This window comes from Pezoporus wallicus, unplaced genomic scaffold (assembly GCF_028554395.1).
Source record: "Pezoporus wallicus isolate ANWC-B61680 ecotype Strahan unplaced genomic scaffold, APGP_CSIRO_Pwel_v1 contig_5958, whole genome shotgun sequence".
NCBI classification, from domain to species: domain Eukaryota; kingdom Metazoa; phylum Chordata; class Aves; order Psittaciformes; family Psittacidae; genus Pezoporus; species Pezoporus wallicus.
Window position 1 is genome coordinate 2,211,848 of NW_026638491.1, and position 23,991 is coordinate 2,235,838.

At 39.2% G+C, this 23,991-nt stretch overlaps 2 protein-coding genes across 5 annotated transcripts in view; one reads left to right on the forward strand and one right to left on the reverse strand.

Moving 5' to 3' along the window:
• The first annotated feature begins 3,636 nt into the window (after positions 1–3,636).
• CUNH11orf91 (chromosome unknown C11orf91 homolog) lies at positions 3,637–5,149 on the forward strand. The gene is made up of 2 exons (XM_057411020.1): positions 3,637–4,025; positions 5,007–5,149. The coding sequence occupies exons 1-2, from the start codon at positions 3,662–3,664 to the stop codon at positions 5,075–5,077; spliced, it is 435 nt and encodes a 144-aa protein (XP_057267003.1). The 5' UTR covers positions 3,637–3,661; the 3' UTR covers positions 5,078–5,149.
• A 14,464-nt stretch (positions 5,150–19,613) lies between these two features.
• KIAA1549L (KIAA1549 like) overlaps positions 19,614–23,991 on the reverse strand; it is a 124,706-nt gene continuing 120,328 nt past the window's right edge. For all 4 annotated transcript variants that reach the window (XM_057410954.1, XM_057410955.1, XM_057410957.1 and 1 more), the window contains exon 21: positions 19,614–20,658. In XM_057410954.1, coding sequence (XP_057266937.1) covers positions 20,377–20,658 — 282 coding nt within the window. In that variant the 3' untranslated portion in view covers positions 19,614–20,376. The remainder of the gene's footprint in view (positions 20,659–23,991) is intronic.

A 23,991-nucleotide genomic window follows, 5' to 3' on the forward strand; every position in this document is an offset into this window, starting at 1 on the left:
GCAGACAGAATTAGTTTCTTTCCCTTCTCTGTCTCTTCCCATATGTCTCACCTGCCCGCAGGAGGCAGCACCAAAATGCAATCCTGCTTTATCATGTACTAGCTTGTGCTTTAAGTAGGACCTGCATGGACATGTGAAAAGGACCTTATTCCTGCAGCCAAAGTAGAAAATAATATACTTGTAAGATCTTTAGTCAAGCAAAATGACAGTACTTCCTCCCACGAGACAAGTCCTATTGTAACTCATATAACCAACTCTTAAGCCCTGAAGATGTCTAACAACAAGAACATAGCTACTATTCTACTACAAAATTTATACAAACCCTTTCACTACTTAATATGATCTTTGGGATTATTTTAATAGTAACTCATCATCTCAAGATGCCTGTAAAATTAAAAAAATAAGCCCTAAAATAGTTTGACCGCACTCCCCTCAAGAAAGGTTAGACTGTAGCTCTGGAATGTCATAATCTTAATTTAAAAATACCACTACCAAGAGCTTTATCCGCTTCACATTAAAGAGGCTATCACTAATTATACATTAAGTGAAGGAGAAAATTTTCACAGTTCTGAGAACTGGAAATCTCTGAAACCTACAGGTATAACCTAGGTATGTAGGTTATAGATCTCTGAAACCTACAGGTATGTAGATTGGTCAGATTATAATGTAGGTATAAAGACCTACATTATAATCTGACCAACTCTGTTGCTGCAGCCTCTTTGCAGTGCCAGTCATCTTTATATAATCTCTGTATCTCTAACTTGTGATTCTTGCAGCAACCTTTTCTGTGCTCAGCACGTATGTACCTGCATGACTAATGCAAGCAGAAAGACAAGGCAGCACTTGGAACATGATGCACGAACTCCACCAGATGGCACTTAAAGACAACATGACCAGCTTCTTCTGCATTAAAAATTTACATTCTGCATTACTATTTACATTAAAAAATGCATTCTGCATTAAAAAGTGCATCTGGTTCTAAGACAAAGAAACCTTCAGGTTCATTATTTTACCACCTAGCATATAAACCCATGCATTGCTGTGATTCACTAGTCCACACAGAAATGTTTATAAACTGTGTATTTGACTGATATCAAATGATGAAAGACAAATGCTAGAAAAATGTTATAAGTACCTGTGAAATGACAACACTTATATTATGCTCTCTCCTTCAAAAAATTTCCTCTCTGGTGACTTTTTTTTCTTGTTTAGCCTTTTTCAGCTGAAAACCTCAATTATCTCTGTTCAGAACAAGTTACCTTTCTCTTTTCACTAAGATTGATATCGAGAAACTGAGAACTGCTGCAGTGGATCAGGGCCAAGACCAAACTTGCTATCTCTCAGCATCCTATCCCTGCTAGTTGTCATACATGACCAAAACTTCACAATATACATACATGTGCTAATGAATAACCACATTTCATCTCTCCCAATGAAAGTACCTATACTGGCTTTAACTCTGAAAAATGGCATTAATAGCCTCATCAAAATGCTTATCAATAGGCTATCATTCTTTTCCATGCAAACATCCTTAAACTTGTAAGTTATAGAAATCCTCGTGCATTGCACCATGTACCAAAACATTATTGTGAGTTATCTGTAGGCCACTTTAGGACAGTATGAAACATGCCACCACCAAAGAACAAATAACAGCTAAGACTGTTAATGCTACTTCACTAAAAATATATTTATCAGTCTTAAGTTCTACTTCATAAACCAAACACTTTTACTAAAGATCTAATCTCTATTTATCAGTTCTTTTGAAATAATTATTTTTAATTCTTTTTTCTCAGTTCTTTTGAAAGCAGGTGCTTTTCCTTATCACTCTCTACATAAGGAATACACTACACAAATTTCAGATTGGGCTTTAAAGTAATGAGAACCTTACTGGTTTCCTAATACCTCTTCTCTTCCATGTGCACATATAATTACACACACCTTGATATACTTACATTTTGTTTTTTCTCTACTAAATACTAAATAACAATACTTTACCTAATCTTCTTTAATAGTTAAGAGGTGAGCAACCAAGGGTGTGCTTGACAGTGCAACAGCAAGATAGTACTTACTCTACTGTGGTGACAAAAAAGATGAAGAGAAAAAAGTCCAAATTCAGTTATTCAAAATATTGTTAATTTAAAAGTATGCCAATATTACCCAAATGGCAAAGTGAAACATACAATAAAAGGGAAGCTAACTTAGAACGTAATAAAATAACACATCCCTGGCAGTGTTCAAGGTTATGTTGGATGGTGCTTGGAGCAACCTAGTCTAATGGAAGTTGTCGCTGCCCATGGCAGAGGATTGGGACTGGATGAGCTTTAAGGTCCCTCCCAGTCCAAACCATTCCGTGATTCTATGGAAGACTGACTGAATCTGATTCAAATAAAACTGTGATATGTCTATTTCTTTTGTATGTTCACAGATAAATAGAAACTTATTTTAGTAAAGATAAGCAGAAGCACTTGGCGTTCTGCTGGTTTCAAAAGTAAAGTTCCCTGCAAATTTTGCATGAACACTGTTTTGCTTTCAAAAGTGAGCCACAAAGACCTAGTTAAGGAAGGGTTATTGACTCGTACTATACATTCCCAAATTATCATGGAAACAAAAGAACACTGTGCTGTGTCCACCTAATGCTTGGATTCTCTCCTCTCACTGTCACGTAGAATCAACTGTAGTCGGTTCTACATGGTTCTGGTCTAATCTAATATAAACTGGGGGGAAAATAATAAATGTTATTAGCAGACTTCCCATCTGATCACTCCTTATTTGAAATATACCTGCTCTATTCACAAAATATGCAACCTGTACCATACCGGTACTGGAATTTCAATAATGTAAGCACACAGCACAAAACACAGCTGGTTTTGACTCTTAAGTCAGAGCACACTCCCTCAATGGTGCACATGAAAATAAAATACCAAATGACTCCTGACACTATCTTTCTGCTCCTACCACTTTTGCAGGGCATGGACTGTCACTCTTGTGACTACTAGTGTCTGTAGACCTGCTAAATTTCAAAACATTCATATTAGTATTGGCTCACAACACAGCACACCATACCCAAAATCCACAAAGTCCACTTCTAGAAAAAGGTAATACCAAAAGTCTCATTATAGTCAAGGGAAAGCTTTAAAAACTGAATTTAATCCAGACCACATAGTCCCCTAGGGGCTGTGTTTTGTTGAAGACGGCTCATGCCTGCATTAGTAGCGGAGTAGGCTCCTCACCTTCTTCTAAGTGATTTTACCTCCACAGCCCCTGCTGATGCAAGGAATAGTAACGGACTAAGGAAAGAGTTAAGAGTTTTCTTCAGACTATGCATTGTCTTAACTTAGAATAGGGAACAGGTATGTTCCTGTTCTTGACAGTTAAAACTGTAACTCATAATAGAATAGCTATCCAAAACACACTGTTTAATATCAGGGACCCTTTTCCCTCAAGAAGACGAATGTCTGACAAGAACCTGTTTTAGCTAGTCTCTATGAGGCTTGAGGCTGCCAGCTGGGGAAACTGGGCAGCCGCCGGGCGAGATCGAAGAGCCGCGGCAAGGAACGGGTACCCTCTGTCATGGAGGGGCCCGCGCCCAACGCCGCCGACTCGCGGCCGGCGGGTCTCCAGGACAACCGCCGTTGGATGCCGGAGACTGGCGGCCGGCGCCATGACCAAGCAGCGGCCGCGGGGCCCACTCTATTTCCCGCAGTTCCACGACCACACAGAGCCCATCCGACCCCCAGCCGACGGCGGCTGCATGCAGACTTATTTCGCGGCCATGGGCGGGCAGCGACAGCCCCCGCCGGCCGCAACTGGGACGCCCCGCTGGGCTGCGGCACTGGCGCCTATCGCCTACGAGCCGCTGCGGTTCTTCTGCCCGGCGCCGGCTGCGGAGGAGGGCAGGGGCGGGTCCGCGACGCGGCGCCCCGGAGAGCAGGAGCGGCTGGAGGACGAGGTCACCGAGCTGGGCATCCGCCTCAAGGAGCTGGATCTGCTGGCTATCGTCGGCGAGGGCTTCGACGCCCAGCAGTGTGCGTGTCCCCGGGCCATGGCTCCCTTTGCTCCTTTACAGAAGGGCTCCAACGGGCCGAACACCGCCCGGCCCCCGAGGCGGCAGGTTCCTCCAACAGTAACCGAAGGGCAGGGGCAGTCCCAGATGCCTCTGCACCCACAGCGAAGTGCCTGTAGGGTTAGTGTGAGGAGATCCAGACTTGGGGGCCCTGCACCTACCTGGGTCACGGCCACAACGGTCTGGGGTAGCACGTCGGGTGCAGGAGGCAAAACTGGCGTCATCTACTGTGGTCGCTGGTCATGGACAACTGGCTGAGGGCACAAATTAAAGGAGGGACAAGAACTACGGATGTGGTTACTTATGCACAATGGACAAACCCCCTAGTGTCATTAAAAAAAACGTTAAGTCGTTAAGTGTTAACAAAACAATTCAGATGCCACTCAAATCAGAGGGAGTATATACATGCACTAATGAGATGCTGTGGTTGTAAATCAACATTGATGTAAAGGCCACTGGTAAGCACAGATAGTTTTTCCTGAAGGAAATACAGGAAATAACACAGTTCAGCAGGTTCTGATTACTGAGGGTTTCCAATAGGGAACTGTAAAGATATGGTGCTTATCATTTCCTTCAAGGCTGTAAGCCAGGAAGCTTTTGGGAGCGCAAAGGTTACAAGAACACACAAGAAATGTCCATCAGATATTTACATTCAAAGCAATATCTCAAAGGAATTCTGATAGGTAGTTTGTATATATTTACTTTTCAGAACAGGAAATCAATATTTTCCTTTGTTATACAGCAATACATACCTCCCTGCCCCCCTCCCCCCATTTTAATACCTATTATTTTCAATACATGTGAGAAACTTCAGTTTTCAGATATTTGCTAGCCAAGAAATTGTAAGGAATACTGCTAGTTTGCTTAACCCATTATTTGATTTTCTGAAAAGTAAAGTATTAATGACAGAATTAATGACAAATTATGTTTTGTTCCTGTTTAGATAAACTTCTGAAGGCACAGAGAGAAGAAAAGATAGAACTCATAAAAGCAAAGCAGAAGCTGAAGAAATAGCCTCCACCGCGATGATTATTTCAGCTGGATATTCTAGCACTGTATCACCACAGAGTATTTTACTGGATCTTCAATATTATTTTTCTATTTATTATATGCTGTTCTCCTACAAAATTAAAAAATACAGTATATTTTCCTACTGAGCTTTTTTGTGTATTATTTGTCTGGTACTAGCTACTGACAACATTACTACGTATCTCAACATTTTTTCTCCAGTTACTGTAGACAAATTGGATGGATAGTATTTTCTTCAAAAACACTCAGAAATTAACACTTGTGATGTCAAGATTTGTAGCAGTGCATTGATGATATGCAAGATAAATGTAGCAGGGAAACACAGTAATTCCCATACAAAATACAGGTTGGTAGTATTTTAATTCTAAGTACATATCCTAGTTTCATCTATTATTATTACTGTTATTTCAATTGCTCAACTGTTCTTATCTCAACCCAGAAGTTTTCTGATTCTCCTCCCCATCCCTCCAGGGGGTTGAGGGGCCAGCAGCTGCATGGTATTTAATTGCTGGCTGGGGTTAAACCATGACAGTCCTTTTTGGAGCCCAATGTGAGGCACAAAGGTTAAACAGCTATTTAAGAGTACCATGCAGAGATCTGCCCCAAGGCTGGATAGTTATGAATGGCAGGGTTTCAGGGGTATATGGGCAAGTATTTAGAGCAGTGGGCACTTCCAGTGCTTTGGAATTCTTCCCCTGACAAGTGCAGAATCTGGAAAAACTAGTAAAATGTTTGGAAGAAGTATCCTGTCACCCTGGCAATTACAGAGAGGCACGAGTCACTGCAACATGCTGGGACCTGGACCATGCCTACCGAGCCCTGCTCAACGCTATGCAGTGCCCTCAAGGGGAAAAGAAGGTATCTGGATCTGATGGCAAAGCAACACTTGAAGCCCAGTGACAGGCACCACAGCTGAACCAGAAAACCAACCCGTACCTGTATCAGCCACCCCTATACACAAGAAGAAATGGACAAGCAAGACATCTTGTTTGGTGAAGGAGGATGAAGCAAGGCCATTACAAGAACAGAAGGAAGAGGCAGAACCAGAACAAGATGTAACCACTTGATCCCTGTCCCTGACTGAGCTTTGGCAATATCACACAGACTGAGACTCCCTGATTCACATCCAGAAGCTGATTTATCAACCAGAGACGCAAGGACTGATCAGCAGGACCCCCTCAACCTTTAATGGTCTCATATGGCCAGTGCAAAAGTCAGCTGGAGAATGGAGACTATGATGGCCTGAATAAGGTCACACCACCACTGGGTGCTGCTGTACCAGACATGCTAGAACTTCAGTACTAACTGGAGTCAAAGGCAGCCAAGCGGTATGCCACAATTGACATTGCTAATGCACTTTTCTAAGTACCTTTGGCAGTAGAGTGCAGGCCACATTTCGCTTTCACTTCCAGAGGCATTCACTTGGAATCAGTTGCTCCAGGGGTGGAAACACAGCCCTACCATCTGCCATGGACTTATCCAGACTGCACTGGAATAGGGTGAAGTCTGCAACACCTGCAATACATTGATGACATCACGGTGTGGGGTGTTACAGCAGAAGAAGTTTTTGAGAAAGGAAGGAAAATAATCCAAATCTTTCTGAGGGCCATAAAACAGAGTAGAGTCAAGGGACCTGAACAGGAGATTCAGTACTTAGTTGCTGGTTGGGGTTAAACCATGACCGTACATTAAATAAGTGCAACTGAGAATAAATATGTGTGATTAAAACTTCTATGCCTCTAAGCAAGCTTTAGAAAACTACTTTGATGTTATCATAACAGCATACCACAAAATTATAGAAGTTAAGGCTTTAGTTAGTTTTTAACAGAATAGTTGCGTACCACCAACTTTCAACTAACATTTTACAGTTATTTTAGAACAAATAGTGCTTAGGCTAAAGCCTGTGTCTGTTTTTAGAGTGACAACATCTTTATGTTTGGAAGACACATCCTTTCCTGAGAAAATATGGACAGGCACAGCAATGACAGACTGAAGATCTGGAGAACAACTGCCATTAAAAAAAAATAACACCATATATATATATATGGCATCACGAATAACCTAACAAAGTAGTAAACAGGCTCATCAGACTGATAGAAAACCCACAAAAAAAATTACTTTTGCCTGTTTTGTTTCAAGAGCAGTAGATGGCAGCATGAAATAATAATTACCAGCCCTGAAGCTTTCATATTTTGTCAAGCAGGGCTTTTTTTTTCTAGAAGAGCAATATTTTAATCTGTTGGGTTTTTTGTTGTTTTCCTTTTTTTTTTTTAAAAAAAAAAAAGCAAAAAACCAAACCATTCAAGTTGCTCGACTGTGACGCATTTTAGCAATATGATATCAAAATTTTATTTTGCATTACTGCGTATTACAGCATTCACTCTTTTGCTATCTTAATCTTTCCAGACAGATTTTGATCTACCCTACACAGAGTTTATATTAAAAAAATATCTAGCCTATTGTCAATCAACTAACTATAATAATCACATTTTATCCAAGCAGCTAGGAGATCTTAAACAGAATCTTACTGTCTGCAATTGCCCCTGTCAGGCAGGTGTCTCTGCCAATATGGCGAGTCTCGGTTTCACCTGCTAGTCAATATGCTCTTTAATGACACAGAACCTGAGCAGAGATGGGGCAGTGTGGTAAGGCCAGGTTTTGTCCACATCCCAGTATGCCTCAGGTAGGGCAAGGTGAGGGACCGTGCAGGAAGAGACAGGACCACCTGTACAACAGGCCCATGGAGGGTCTCACCAAGGCAGCCCTCAAACCAGGAAGTCCCCTCACAGGCACTCCTGAAGCACAGACCAGGCCTGGGTGGAAGCTGGGGCCTGAGGTGAGGTGCGTCTCCTGGGCCTGTGGGGCAGACAGTCCATGTGGTAGAGCCTGGTCCAGCTGGCCCAGGGCCCTGTCAGCTGCCTGCCAGTTGAAAGTACGCAGGTCAACAGTGAGCTTTCCCTTTTGCACTCCAAATCCATCATATGCTACAATACAAACACCCTCCCTCTTCAGCTTGCTTAAGTCTTCAAGCCCACCTTGGCACCATTTAATTGCTGCTTAGTTCTTTAAAGCCTAATTAATGATACTGTGCTTCTGGCACAACAGTTCATTTTTCAGTCCTTGGCATCCTTATAAGCTGTTTTACTACAGACAGCACAGTACAAGTGTGCCAGCTTCTGAAGTGGGCTTCTTAAATGAAATATTTTTACACCTGATCATCAGATTTCTCTCTCTCTTTTCAAACATAACGTGGAGACCAAGGCAGGGAATATACAAAAGGTAAATCTAGGTGACTAAAGAACCAAATTATTACCCAAATAACTTGGAAATTTGGGCCTCAGTGGTTTACAGCTCCCTCTGCAGAATGAAGATAAGAAGTCATTCAAACAGTTTTGAGGCTAAACCTGTGGAACTGATACTGAAACGGTTAATTACTATGAAAATAGGATCTGTAGTAGTACCTAAATACACAAGACAAACTCAGACATGAAATAAAATGGCCAATATACAGCAGCCTTTAAAGGCCTCACACAGAAGAGCTTTTAGACCACGTTAGATAACAGGGCAGCGATTCATTTTCCGAAATCTCCAGAATAATTTCACTCCTAAACCCCTCCAAGTTTTCCATGGTTATTGCAAAGGCCTACAAGGATTCCCCATTACCTATGAACACTGCTTTCTGTCTGTTACTTTACCTCACCTTTTATCCACTCTTTCTCTTTGCATCCATGTGGGGAAGTGAAGGCAATAAGATTTGCATGAAAAAGAGTTCAGGAATGAGCTCTGAGGACTTGGTGCTTTGACAAGCCCTGAGGCAATGAGCTGGGGCCTTGAAGGCCAGACAATGTGGGGGCTGTGAGAGGGTCTGCAACACTGTGATTGGACTATTTACCTGGAGAGCTTCACAGTGGCCAATGAGATTGAACGTTGTATGTATGTGCAGGTTGGGAAAGTACCAAAAAGGGGATAAAAAGGGTTTGGTGATAATAAAGGAGGATTTGAGTCTGCATCACCTTGAGTCCCTGTCGTGATATGCCACACATCCAGCTCTCTCATTAGCCATTATTCACTGCGGATTTCTTGGCTTGAGCAGAGCTACTTTTCCCAACATACAGTTTAAGGGTTTTTCTCCATCTGTTCTTCAGTTTGTCATATGCCCTTTATCTTAAAGCAACACTTCATGTTTAATTACTGGGTGGTAATGTAAGTAATAACACCTGGAAAAAAATCACTGTTTGTCCTTTCAATCGGAAAATACTAAATATTTCAATGGAAAATACTAACACATGAATTTGGCTAGAGAGTAATAAGCTTATATTAATAATTTGGACATACAACCAGTTAATAGTACATATGTCAATTCTAATTGTCCATAAACATTTTATTTACCTTTAATTTTCTCCTCTGTTTCCACCTGATCTTGTTACATCCAGTAGTTTGCTCTCATCTCTGTAGGCTTATGGGTTAATCTCAAAACTGATCTATTTGCGTCCTTTGTAAAAATTAAACATATATTAAACAAAATAGAATGAACATTACCGCCTTTTTTTTTAATTCAGTTTTTTTTGGTTGTTTTTTTTTTTTTTTACTTTTTTCTGTTCTTTTAGACTGGTTAGGGAAGCTAAACCTGACATTTAGATGCTGGCATAGCTCAGATCTCTTTCATATAGCTGCCTTGTGACTCAACTAATCTACCCATATTGCATTAGAGAAAGAAACATTATGCTATGATTTTGATTCTTGGGCAGAGATCTCAAAACATTAGTAGGTTGCTCCCATTTCCAATTCTTAACAAAGAAGCCTTCTCAAAAAGCAGAGTGCCACATCTCAGCCAACCTGAGGCCTGAGAATGAGCTGTCTTGCTGAAAGAGCCAAGTCTACACCTACAGTGATATTTGTGCTCCCCAAGGAGTGCCAACAGGTCTTTCACTTCTGAAACTTGAAGCGGTCTTGGCTGCTTTGTGATGGGGAAAATTAGATACAAAGCCATTTTAAAACACATTTTAAAGCATTTAAGTTTTGGAGTATTTTATATCAAACGTGGCTCCATCAAATTGCAGACTGCTTTATTTTAGAGTTTGCCACATTAAAACTTTCCAAAAAGATACTCATCCTTATTACAATGGATTATTTGAATGTAAATTAATCTTCGAGTAAAGCTGCCTTAATTAGCTCAGTGACCTTTTTCAGAGGAAACCCAAAAATGCCAGGCTATCATAAAATGATTTTTCTGTTTTCAGCAGCAAATGCTGCATGATAGATCCACCTGTCCTGGAAATTCAGAGCTAATATCTCAACATAAATTAGGGAAATCAGGAGCAGCACTCAGCTCTAGGAAATTTGTCCTCGTTTGTTTGGGAGGTGGTGTTTCTTAAGATCACCAACATCTAGATACTGAATCAAAGAGGTGCTAATCAGGAAGCAGTCAATAAGTGGTGCATTTGGCCTTTCTAAGGAAATGTATAATTAGTAATAACACTAGTCAGTTGTTCAATGTTACAAGCTGAAAACATACATTTTGCAAAATAGGCTGAGATTTTGATAAATCTTGAGAAAAGTGAGAACAACCCCATGAGGCAATTTAAGCACTCACTGACAAATATATATATATATATATATATATATATATATATATATATAAACCTGTATCTTACATAATACTATATGTCCAGAACCTTAGTAGCGATATGTACACTAGGAAGTTCATTTATCCTCTATTTTGAGAAGATACATTCCTGCCTCTTTTTTTTCTCTGAAACTACAAAGAGAGGAAGGGTTAGATGTGTTCCTTGTAGTAAAATGAACTTTTTATTCCAAATTTCTTGCATCACAAATGACACAAAAGCAGTACAGTCAAAAGCACATACCTGCGATTTATTTTTTCTTTTCATTTCACTTCGGACTGACAGGAGAAAATTTAGGTGTGGGTAAATACTGATAAAACCCACAGTAACTGACTGAATCTTAGGGGAAGGAATAGAGGACATTAAGGTGAGAATAGAGAGTCACAAAAAAACCACAGGATCACAAGATGCCCTCAAAACCTACAGGCTTGCTGGTTACTGTCCTGCTTACCTCTGTAAGGTAGGGAAACACCTTTCTTCAGAGGGAATACCACCACTGAAATGCATGGTTTTAACCTGTGGACTTTTTAAAATTTCTTTCCTGTCCTCTGCCAGGTTCTGCCTCTAGGGCATAAGCAGCAGGACCCCTACACAGCCCAGGAGCCTGGCAGCTGCAAGAGAAAAGCATGCTCCTGCTATAAAGCATCTGATCTAAAGAAAGGGACACAGCAGGAACAACCAATAAGTAGCAATATAAATTTTAAGACATATTTTATTTAATGTGCAAAATCGCCAAGAAAAAACATTTATAACTTTAACTAAGCTATAGCCACTAACATGAAAAACTATTCTATGTATTTGTAAGCTTCCTTTCAAGAATCACCCTACGGTTCAGAGTAAAACCAGGCATTTGGTAATGACCCAGCACATTCTAAATGCATCCTTTTCAGTGACATATAAAATTCTACCATTGGTATGATTTTACATTTGTAATTGCCAAAGGAACCAGTTCTTGGAGATTTCCCTTCTGATTGCATAGTATAAAATTTTAATGAATTATTTTCTTCCTCTTTCAGTTTACTCTATAGACTCAGCTCTACAAATCACTCTCAGTTTTGCAGCTCTGTCTTCAGAAAACTAATTTTCCCATTTAAAGCTGAAATACTTATAAATTTTGAGCAATTTTCACAGACACAGCCATTACAGTTTAGTTGAATCAAGCTGTGAAAAACAACGATAACATGGATATTCGTAATCATGCAGAGCTAGTCCCTTCCATAATTCAAAGACAAGAAAAGTTCATTTCATCAGAAAGTGACATCTGTTGCATGGGAAGTGAGACAATTTATTGATATAACATCTCCATAAAAAAGTGTAGAAGCTGTTAATGGAAAGGCTTCCTGGAACATACTGAAATAGTATCAGGAGGTGATTTTTTTTTTCTTGTAAATTCACATATATTTAAATGATACCAGAGAAACAGGTAATTTATAGTCTTGAACAATTACCAAGCTCCATGAAATAATAAATAGTGCTTCATACTAATGTATCCACTTGCACTCTGGGGTTTCAGAGTTTCTAATGTCACCAGTTAGTTTAGCCTCTCACCAGGGGTGTGAGGAAAGTAAGTCCCTTCACCTTGCTTTAGGAATAGGGACACTTAGGCATACTCAGATTAAGCACCTTGCATAGGACCACTCCAAAATTCTGAGAAGGACCACCCGACTTATTATCTCCCACTTTGCAGGTACCCATAACCAGATAGCATCCTTCATCTCTTTGCCCTTGTAATAGCTAATGCACTGAGGGAATACTGTATTGGTCCTTCTCTACTTGAAGTGAGCAGGTGTTTTGCCAACAGCTTGAGTGGAAGACATTATCTGTATTCGTGTTTTGCCTTAATACTAATATGACGTCTGTAAGTATCACAAAGCAGAATGTTGACCAAAGCCACATGTTACCATAGCTAATTCCCATCACATACGTTGGTTACTACTTCTGTTGCATCAGTATTATATCAGCAGGCCAAAGAGTGCACCGCTTTGTGTACACCAATGTAAAAGTCATACTCAGAATGCTCAGCAATAGCAAGAATGACATTAAATGAAAATAAAAAGTCAGCATAGGAATATCTGTGCTGTACACGTTCCTTCTTACAAGATGCAAAGGACTGCCCAGAACAGACCCTTTGTTTTGTCTCAGCTGTTTCTTCTGGGTTGCTAAATCCTAAACCAAAATTCAAGCCACAGAAATACTGGTTCTATCTTATTTTCCAAAATTTTTGGCTTTACTGTCATTTTTTCTCTATCGACTATGACCTTGAATACACTTTGAAGAACCCAACACCAACATGAAATGAAAACAGCCTTCCCAGTCCCTCTGTCATCAAAAGAAATATTAAAATTAATTTGGTGGAGGGTAAAATGCTCTCTCTTCCCCCACCCCACCCCCCACCCCCATTTGCAATGTGGAAAGTAGTAAAGACAAGAACAAAGAATAAACCTCAAGTTTACTTATATCCAGATCTCCCGTGTTTAGAACTCTGAAATAAAATACGCTGTTGTTGTTGCTATTTTTGCACTAACAAATGAAGAAAGCAAAAGCTAACCAAATACATAAAACTGATTCTAAGCAATTAACTTCAAGACTTTTTGACCTGCAACAGTAGTAATTTCATAATTAGTGTCCATCCACAGCTGAAATAGAAGGTTTACCACCTATTCTTCTACTACAGTCACTTGCATTTTAGATCCTGGTGAATCCCTGGCACAGGCTGCTGCATTCTGGCATCATATTTGAAGGTATCTATTAGTTAACTTTGCTGGTGATGCAGGACCTAAAAGCCACTGATTCCTTACGAAAAGCCAGAGTTAAGGACCCACATATTTCTGGTTTAATATTTGAAAATACTATTAATTTACACAGGCACTCTTTAAAAGGTCCCACTGGAGGCTGCAAAAGTCTGCTCCTTGCCAACTATCCAAGATTTTAACTGATGCCAGTGTGTGTTACACTGTTTAGGCACTGGTTTACAGAGCATAGAAACATCTTTATCTGCAGTGAGGAGTGACACACTTTGGAAGAAAAAAATCACCTCTTCCCTAAATATTGTACTCAGTGGAATCAACTTTCTGTATGATTTACAGTCCTTTTGACCCATTATTATATGTAAATGTGTATTTAGAAAGTTAAAAAATTACTTATAGAATGTAATATAGTTTCAAGCTACTCCTTGGGAATGAATTGAGCATGGTAATTCATGAGAAGCCAGGCACTTCTTAACACAAGAATTATATTTAAAAAATGAAAAAAATTAAAACCAAATTATTGAAACATATATTCATGGTATTTGTAATTATTTTCAAGACATTTGCTATACATGTGACCACCAAACCTATTTCTCATCTTTCATGAGCCTCATACAGAAAAAACCTTTGAGAACTAACTCTTTGTTTGCCTCTGTACTTCTTAAGGAACCTGAAATGGATGAAGACAAATAAAAGGACCAAAGAACGAGTTTCCAAAAAATACTTTTGGACATATATACACATAAATATGAGTATGATACCATATTCCTATTGAAAATCCTTATGGATTTTCAACAGGAGCATGGTCTCAAGATAATTTGAAAAAGATTAAATATTACGTGATTTTGGGGCATCTCAGCAGTTTTAAAGATCAGGACCTAAACTGCCTTTTAGCCACATCACTTTGGTGGCTATAGTTTTTATGGTCTCTTGGTACTAAGGGCCACCCAAAGGGCAGATGTGTTACATAGAGCAGTCTGCCCACCTCAGAGCCCCCTTGAAATCTCCATCTCATCTCCCATGTCTAGTAAACAGCCCAGAATTTTCATGAATAACAGGAATCACCAGATGCCATTTTTTGGATGGCTTTTCAGTCACTGGGCACAGTAAAGCATTTTTTATCAATGCAGTTATTCTCAATATATTTGGTGCTATTAACCAGGTTTGCCTTCATACTTGGCCATCTTGAAACTTCCTTTGGAAGAACAGTATGCAATTCATTTACTGGCCTATATAAATCTCATTTCCACAGTTGAGTTTCACATTATTTATTTACAAGAGAAGGGCAAGAGTTAAAAAAACATTTTAAATGAGTACTCTTATCCTTATTTTGCATGACTACCCTTTTAAATGGAAAAAAGCAACTTCTAAGTATTTTGATAAGAAAAAAAAAAATCTTAGTCCTGGAGTTATGTCCAAAAAATTAACCTGTGAAGACAAAGTCTAGCACAGAAAATACAAATTACCACTTGACATATAGCACTGGTAAAAAGTCCACAGTGCTATACATAAATAACATTATAGTAAACAAACTTGAGGTAATTAATTTCTCTTTGAACACACACTGCTTTGTAAAAATTGCTTAGCAGACCACCAATGCATCTGGACCAATGTATTAGGTGCAGTGAACAGAGAATTAGGCGGAAGTATCTAATTATCTACTTGTATTCCACCTACTGTATACCTATTTTCAAAATTATGTCTGTCTTACTCAGAACACCGATGTGCTTGAGCCTTTTGTGGAGGGGCAGTAAGTGGTGAGTGGAAAGATCTGCTCCATCAGCCACATCAGCATACTGAGCACAGTAGGCTGCTGTGCTCTCACCAGTGAACAGTCCTGATCTTAGCAGACTGACCTTTCCTTTTTTCACAAAGCCTGGAAAAAAAAAAGGCTAATGGTGTTAATATACTAACATACTGTATGATCATGCCTTCCCCCCCCCCCCCCCAGTGATGTAATAAAATATATATTAGATGCCATACAATTTGTTTTATTATAAGAGATTGTTTTGAGTAACTGGAAACTACTCATGTTGATTATGCCACACTCATGTGGAGCTGCACAGAGAATGCACATGGCTTACGCAAAGGAGTGGAAGCATGAATGGATACACTCTCTTGCGATAGAGCTGACTCTTAATTTACACATATCAGTCACTGACAATGAGAGGAATGTACTGTGCCAAGAAGAGCTGCCAAACACAACCATTTTCTAGTAGGCATGAGTTAACATGCCGTAGAAGATCATAGAATCATAGAATGGTTTGGGTGATCCATGGCTTCCAGACTAGCAAGGTACTCTTGACCTCTTAATATTCTTCCTATTATCTCGCACTTGTTCTTTTCCCATTTCATATTGGTCAGGTGTGGGAAGCCACAGAGATTTAGTTATGTATTGGAAATGCAAGGTCAGGACCGTGACTGATATACAGTTTCCTTGGACACCGTACTTGGAGCTGCTCAGACGTGTACAGGATGAACAAGGTCAGCAAAATGAAGTGACTCCCACTAGCTCAGAAAACTTACTGCTTTTAAGCTCTTTCAGACTTTTAGAAGCTGGCAGTTAGCTCTTACATTTGCAATGCAGGACTAAAAAACTACATTAAAAGGTAATTAATTCTTTAACAGTCAAGATGTCTTAAAATATATAGTTAGCTTTGTATGTATCATCCCTTAAACAAGACAGTCTGCCAATAAATCCAGTGTTGCTTTTTCTACTTGCTTCACATCTTTATCTTACATTTCTTACCTCTCACCTTTTCAAAGTTAGCCTGAAAAAGAAATGACCATTACTTACGATAAATTCCCCTTTTCAGTATATGAGATTTACATGCACTTATATGAAGTTCTATCTGTAATATTTTCAGATACAAATATTCACATTTCTAGACCAACTGCTAGAGCTTCCCTCAAATCCAGATAACATGCTTTTCTCAAAAAAAAAGACTGTTCAAGAGTAGCCTCTTATCCTCTATAAAGTTACTGATGTTCATAAATGTCGCACATAATATACGTACTGACAGGGGTCATTACACACATATCAAGAAGTAGTTTTACATGCATTTCATTTGCAGATGTTTCTACTGATGAATTACAGATCTGAAGATAAATAGTGGTCAGAACATCAGAATTTCTGTAGACAGAAAACAGCATTTTCACCGAAACATTTAACATAAATTTTAAAGAACACTAGGGTATTTACTAGAAAAACCTTAATAGTCTAAGTTTTTATCAGTAAAAATGGCATAAATATATGTCCATGAGGTTGTAACTTTAACCAAGGATACTTCCTTCTTTAAAATCAGTATTGAAAAACTATATTGTAACTGTAGCCATACAAAATGTTTATTATATTACAAATTATTTATACACTATATTTTCACTTTATCATTGCTTTGTGCTCAAACAGTATAAATATTACACCATGATTTTTCTTTCCAAGGAATGTCCTTACTGTCTTGATATAATCTTACTTTTTACTAAAAAACCAAAATAAAAATACAGAAACATATTACAAACAGGATAAAAAGCCATGAGGAATGTAAGATGTCTTTGTGAATAAAGTGCACAACAATGGTTTCAGAGTGATGATTCAGGGAATATTCAGTGGACTGCACATCATCAATAACAATACCAAATAAATTAATTCTGAAAGGCGAACAGGTCTTCCCTGGTAGTATGAAGAGTACTTTGTTTAACTTTACTGAAATGGTTTTCTTTCTAGAAGGCTACTTAAATGTTTGTTTGTTTTTTTTTTTATTTTTGTATGTGTTCACTTTGTTTGTATGCAGGCATTCAAAGCCTGTACGTCTATGTAATATCCAAATTTTAATTTTCAATATGGCAAGATACATACTCCGTTGTTTAAGATATATTCACATATTTTTTGATAGGACTACTAAATTGCTTAAATTTTAGAATAGCTGCAGATTTACAAACAGAGCTAAGTGTTCCAAAGATGCTGTATAATCTGGTGTGTCCTACCTCCTGTGACTCTTTTGGAAATACATCGTAACATCACCCTTCCCAGCTATATGGCTTCAGCACTCTCATCCACGTGATTGCTGCTGCTTCCATACTTGCAGCTTTAGGATAACTGTAAAACTAGAGTCCGAGATACCGAGTTACAGATATTTATTTCACAGCCCATTTTCTTCCTGTTGCATAGAAGGGCATATCTACTTGCAAAATTTCACTGGGCTAAACAGAAGAATAATTGAAAAACTGAGATAATAAAGCAGATGCAAAATGTGGCTGGCATGATTTAGTGTAGATTTCACTAAGTTAGGTTAATAAAGTTATGAACCAGCTTAGGCTAAATAAGAGGAGCCACTCTGCACTCTTCACTTATGCAGTCAGAATAAGTGCTTACTGCACTTATATTATAGTGATTTTAGTGACTGCAAGATAAGCAGAATATTGTTCAAGGGATTCTAGTGAAACTCATATGTATGGATGAATCCTGACAAAGAAACTCAACCTTGTTCTCAGTGAGTTGAGTTGCCACTGCAGCCAAACAGAGTTAGTCTTTTTATGGCACACTGAGTTTAGCCCAGTATTTTTAACTTGTTATTTTAAAGTGTGATACTCTTAGGCAGCTATTAATTCAACACAATTTGGATATATTGTATTACACTGATGAGTATTATTTAGCTGACAGGTAACTGAGACAGCAGTCTGCCTCTACTAACCATATTTATATGAAAGATTGAGTTTCTTTGGTTGTTTTGTATCCAAGTCATACAAATGTCTATTTGTGTACTCCAGACATAGCATGTTTATACTGATCATTAATATTAATAGGGCTTTTTTCTTTTTTTTTTCTTTTTTCTTTTTTTTTTTTGCACTTGTTTTATGGAAATTTTCTGACTGTTACAGATTAGTCATATAAATATACAGCACATATATACATAGAAATTACAAAAATACATTTTATTTATATCTGATTTTTAAATAATAAAAATGAAATTTCACATTTGTTGAAAGATTAGCTAGCATACCAAAAGCTTCTGCAATATTTAAGGTATTAGAGCAGAAGATATCTGTATATTCTAGAATAACTATGTATCACAATCTCAGTTAGGGTTTACAATATAATTATCTGGGGGAAAAAATAGTTCTGCTTTAAAAGTTTGTGCTTCATCAAATTCATCTTCTGTCCCCTATTCTAGTCCCCTCTCATTTTACTGATGGCCAAAAAGCTAAACCAAGTTCCCTTTCTCACTTCAGTAAAGACCAAAGAAACTCAGGGAAATGAAATGATCAGGCAACATAGCATAAGCAATTGAGGAGAACTAACTAACTTACTGAAATGAAGGACATTACCTTTAACTCCAGCTGACATCATACATGCCTAACACAACAAATATTGCAGCAACTTCAGTACCCGAAGCTGATTGCTGAGGGAACAAAAAACAACTGTGATCTCCAACAAGTTTGTACAACTGCAAAAGATGAACTACTGTCCCATTCAACTAGTTTGATTTTCTTTTGGGATTGTATTCATACAACAGTGCAGTTTAACAATCAGTGACCTTTATCTTGCACAATATAAATTCAGCATAATTTCTGGAGATGCTTGCTTTTACACAGAACACTACTATTTTTGTTAATCCATGTAACTGCTTACTTATTTACACATTAATATAATAATTAAGTCCTCTACATTCAGAACTTTCTAGGTGTGCATTCACTGTTCCAGTGTAATCAAAAAACTCAACTGCAGCTTCAGGTAGCACTTTCTGGCATCGCTTTAGTAGATAACATTGTTTAAGAAAGAGAAAAAAGCACTGTGTTAAACAGAGGTTTTCTTGTCCAGAGAGGTGTATTCATTATTACAGGTTGAAAAGAATTGTGCAAAGGTCCCAGGTTTACCAGCTTCACATGCATTCAGAGTGAAAAGCTTGAATTTAGAGCAAACACAAATAACCCTTCTTCATTTATCTGGAAGCTTCTAGCACCAATATCCTTTGTTTGCTCTTCGTGCATTGTATTCTTTCACAATGAGAAAAGTCTCCTCCATAACTCATCAGTAGCATGTAGGGACAAGGTAGCCACCGATTATCAAATTATCATTCACCTTCTTCACAGTCTTCTCTCCTTTCACCTCTTTGTACTGTTAATAGGATGAGGAGAATGGGGGCTATTTCCTTTGTTTGCTCTTCGTGCATTGTATTCTTTCACAATGAGAAAAGTCTCCTCCATAACTCATCAGTAGCATCTAGGGACAAGGTAGCCACCGATTATCAAATTATCATTCACCTTCTTCACAGTCTTCTTTCCTTTCACCTCTTTGTACTGTTAATAGGATGAGGAGAATAGGGGCTATTTACAGGATATTTATTTGTATTATTTACTAACCTCAAATTCTTTTGGTTTGAATGCAATCTCTAGAATGAAAAGACTGAATGACTGCATTGTTGAAATCAGCATCCCTTATACAATGTCCTGCAGCAAACAACAAACATGCCCCCTTCTGCACCTACTATGGCCTTTAGCTAACCACATTCTACTGTATTCTCTTCTTGAATCAAGGTTTTGACATGCAGAAGTTATTTTCGGCAGCTCTACCTTGGGCCTGCAAATGAAACACTGCGTGGCACAGACATGTTCAGCAGCATCTCTAATGATGATGGGTCATAATACAAGGAGCTGTGTGACAAACTACTGCATATGATCACTCTTATCCATATTAAACAGTTATACCTGGCAGCATTTCCTTAGCTGGCAAGCAGAATTATATGTCTTCAGAGTCCTGTTGCTGTACTTTAAGTAATTTCATAGTATTGACATTCCAGACAGAGAAAAATGCCCTCACCTTGGCACAATTCACAGCAAATTTGTAACTGAAAATTAAGAGTTGCTTTTTAGGCTACTCCAGGTTGCATGATACAAATACTATGCACAAAAGATATTAGACCTGAAACTCAAACATATCTGTTTGCTTCTTGGCCAGCTTAGCAACTTCTTCTCTTATTGCCTTTACAAGGGCAGCTGTAGAAATGTTGGTGAGAGGAGCATCAGACGGGTCATTTTCCGTCAGGCTCTGCTGGGAAGCTGCAGTGGATGGCAAAGGAGCTTGCTCCAGGCTGGGATGCATGCTTGCTTGCTGACTGTACTGCCGAGGCAGTCGGGAAGGAGAGTTATGTTGGTAGCGCGGCCTCGGATAAGCCTCAATGTATCCAGGAAGTGGAACCTGTAGAGTATTTAATTACACAAAATTATACAGAACAATTGATCCATAGTGCCACCTGCCAGGTAACACAACCCTCCCTGGGGCAGAATAAGGTGGAATAGATAGGACCATATGAAGAGAACATAAACCTCATAATCCTAAGCACACATTTACAACTGTCTATGTTGGTACGTGCCATTCATGCACACATGTCAATGTACTGGGCACTCGGCTCCCCAGACTGCGGCAGCAAAAACACCTATCAGGGAAAACACTGCATGTCCTAATATACCATCACTGCAAAAAGTCAAAGGAAGAAGACTTTTCCAAAAGTGTGGTCTCTGCTTACTATTCCACCTAAACAGTTCAATTATTTGAAACAGGCAGCAACACTATATTGCAGGACATCAAAAAGCTTAGAACAGAAGAGTTCACTGACTTGCAGCCACCACCTAATCTAAGTTAGCCAAGTCACCAGACTTACCGCTCCTAACAAGAACACACTACATAAGCTTAGGTACACCAGCCTGGAAACTCAACAGGGAAAAAGAGGTTTGGAATCTCAGAAGTGTCAGGATCTCTGGCCACATTCCATGGGGGATTCACTGTTTTACCCTGTTGTGACTTCACTGAATTCAGCCCAATGTTACACTGGCTAAAATTAAAAGAATAACTTAGGCTGTTTAGTTACTGTGAGATATTAAATTTTCCTCACAAATCCATGAAACACGATACCAGTCTTTACTGTCCTCAGAAGTTTTTAATGCATCGAATAAAAATAGCATTTATGTTTTGCAAAAGTCTATAAAACAGGAATCTACAGCCCTTCATTTTGAGGAAGGCTTTATGTTGTTACAGAAAGCAACCTATAACCTGTTCCTAGGACAAGATAATTTCTCCTTGAGAAAAAGCTTGCCAGCTAATCACTCTAGTCCTTGCCAACAACAAGTAAGGAAAGTTGGGTGATGCTGTTCTGTGAACTGAGTCACTCAGAAAATTACACTTATCTACACTATACTCAGAATATGACACTTAGAATCATAGAATAGTTAAGGTTGGAAAGGACCTTAAGATCATCTAGTTCCAATCCCCCTGCCATGGGCAGGGAAGCCTCATCACCCTCACAGTAAAGAACTTCTTCCTTATGTCTGACCTGAACTTCTCCTGTTTTAGTTTAAACCCATTACCCCTTGTCCTGTTACCACAGTCCCTACAGAAGAGTCCATCCCCAGCATCCTTGTAGGATCCCTTCAGATACTAGAAGGCTGCTATGAGGTCTCCACGCAGCCTTCTCTTCTCCAGGCTGAACAGCCCCAACTTTCTCAGCCTGTCTTCATCCAGGAGGTGCTTCAGTCCCCTGATCATCCTCATGTCCCTCTTCTGGACTTGCTCCAACAGCTCTGTGTCCTTCTTATATTGAGGACACCATAACTATACACAGCACTCCAGGTGGGATCTCAAGAGAGCAGAGTCTCACGAGAGGGGCAGGATCACCTCCTTTGACCTGCTGGTCACACTTCTTTTGATGCAGCCCAGTACACGGTTGGCTTTCTGGGCTGTGAGCGCACACTGAAGCCAGCTCATGTTAAGTTTCTCATCAACCAACACTCCCAAGTCCTTCTCCACAGGGCTGCTCTGAATTGCTTCTCCCAACCTGTGCCTGGGATTGCCCTGACCCAGGTGTAGGACCTTGCATTTAGCCTGGTTGAATTTCATGAGGTTGGCAGTGTCTCCCCTCACAAGTGTGCTGAGGTCCCTCTGGAAGGCATCCCTTCCCCCCAGCATATCAACAAAAGCACATAACTTAAGTGTTGTCAGCAAACTTGCTGAGGGTGCACTAAATCCCACTGTCCATGTCGCCGACAAAGATGTTGAACAGGATTGGTCCCAACACCAACACCTGAGGGACACCACTCGTTACCCATCTCAAGTTAGACATTGAGATGTTGACCACAACTCTCTATGTGCAGCCATTCAGCCAATTTTTATCCACCCAGTGGTACATTGGTCAAATTCACGTCTCTCCAGTTTAGAGACCGTTCATTAACTTGTAAGTTAATAGATGAGGTTTTGCAATGTTTAATGACTAAAAAATTAACTTTGTAATTCTTTTTGCTTTAAATTTGCCTTAACATATTCGACTTCCCAAATGCATTAAAGTCTGGCATAAGCATATAATACAGGCAGCCAGACTGGTGTCTCAGCTAATTTCTGTGTGTCAGTCAAGTTGAGGTGTAAGGTCCATCACCAGGGCTAAGGCTGTGCTGGAATTCTGCAGAAGCTGGCTGAAATGTCAAGATGGGGAACATCTCCCAGTTGTACATACCTTCTGGGGAGCACAGGACTGCAGAATGACAGCTTTGGAATTCTGCTTAAACCCCATATTGGCTCTGGCCCCATAAGAGTTTAACTCCTTGAGTGCTTTTGAAAATTGCCACTTCAGGCATCTAAGAACCTGTTAAAGCCTGACCACTAAGATTCACTCATGCTCCTTATGACCTCCGATAGCCTTCAAGTGACGAAGAGAATGTCAAACACAGTCAGAATAATGTTGATAAGACAAACACAGGAAGCAGGCATGATAGAAAAGTGATCATTAAATGCAGTTGCCTCTTCAGTTTACAAGATTATTCAAGACATTTTAGTAGTACAACGTGAACAGGCCACTAGAGGCCACCAGGTTACTACTTTCACTAAGCATCTAGCAATTTGGAAAATAACTGCATTGTTGGATACAGTTACCCTCTCCCACAAGACATGGTGCTTCAATACTTACCATTTAACTGAGAAAATAATACACTACAGTAAACTGAGCTTATAAGATAATTCTTTATTGTGCAATCTCTGTTTCCTGTGTTGTCTGTTTACAGCCCAGCTAGCGGAAATGCATGCAAAGAATTTCATTTTTCACCCTATGGATATTAAGCCACTGTTCTTACAAACAGTCAAGAAAATCTTGCAAGCATGATCAAGCTATACTCTAGAGGCTCAGAAACCAGAAATCATCCAGAAACTCAAAGCCTCAATATTACTTTAGATCTTTATTTTTTGCAATTTTATTCAGGCTTCTGATTGTATTGTGTTGCTAACACTATTACTAGTTCCTCTAGTAATGATTTTCAAATAAAGACAATTTCTTGACAGATTTGCAGTCATTGGGAAGTGCAGATTCATCGTGGAAACTGCAGTATTTTTTTTGTTATTCCTGCAAAGTCACAGGAGGGATGAAAATCTGAGCACCAAGTTGGTAAAGCTCTGTAATAGGTAAATGAAGTTAAAAGGAACATTTGTTTCCTTTGAATTCTGTATTGCCACAGTTATTTTTCAGGCAGCTTCTCACATCCTTCTCCATTC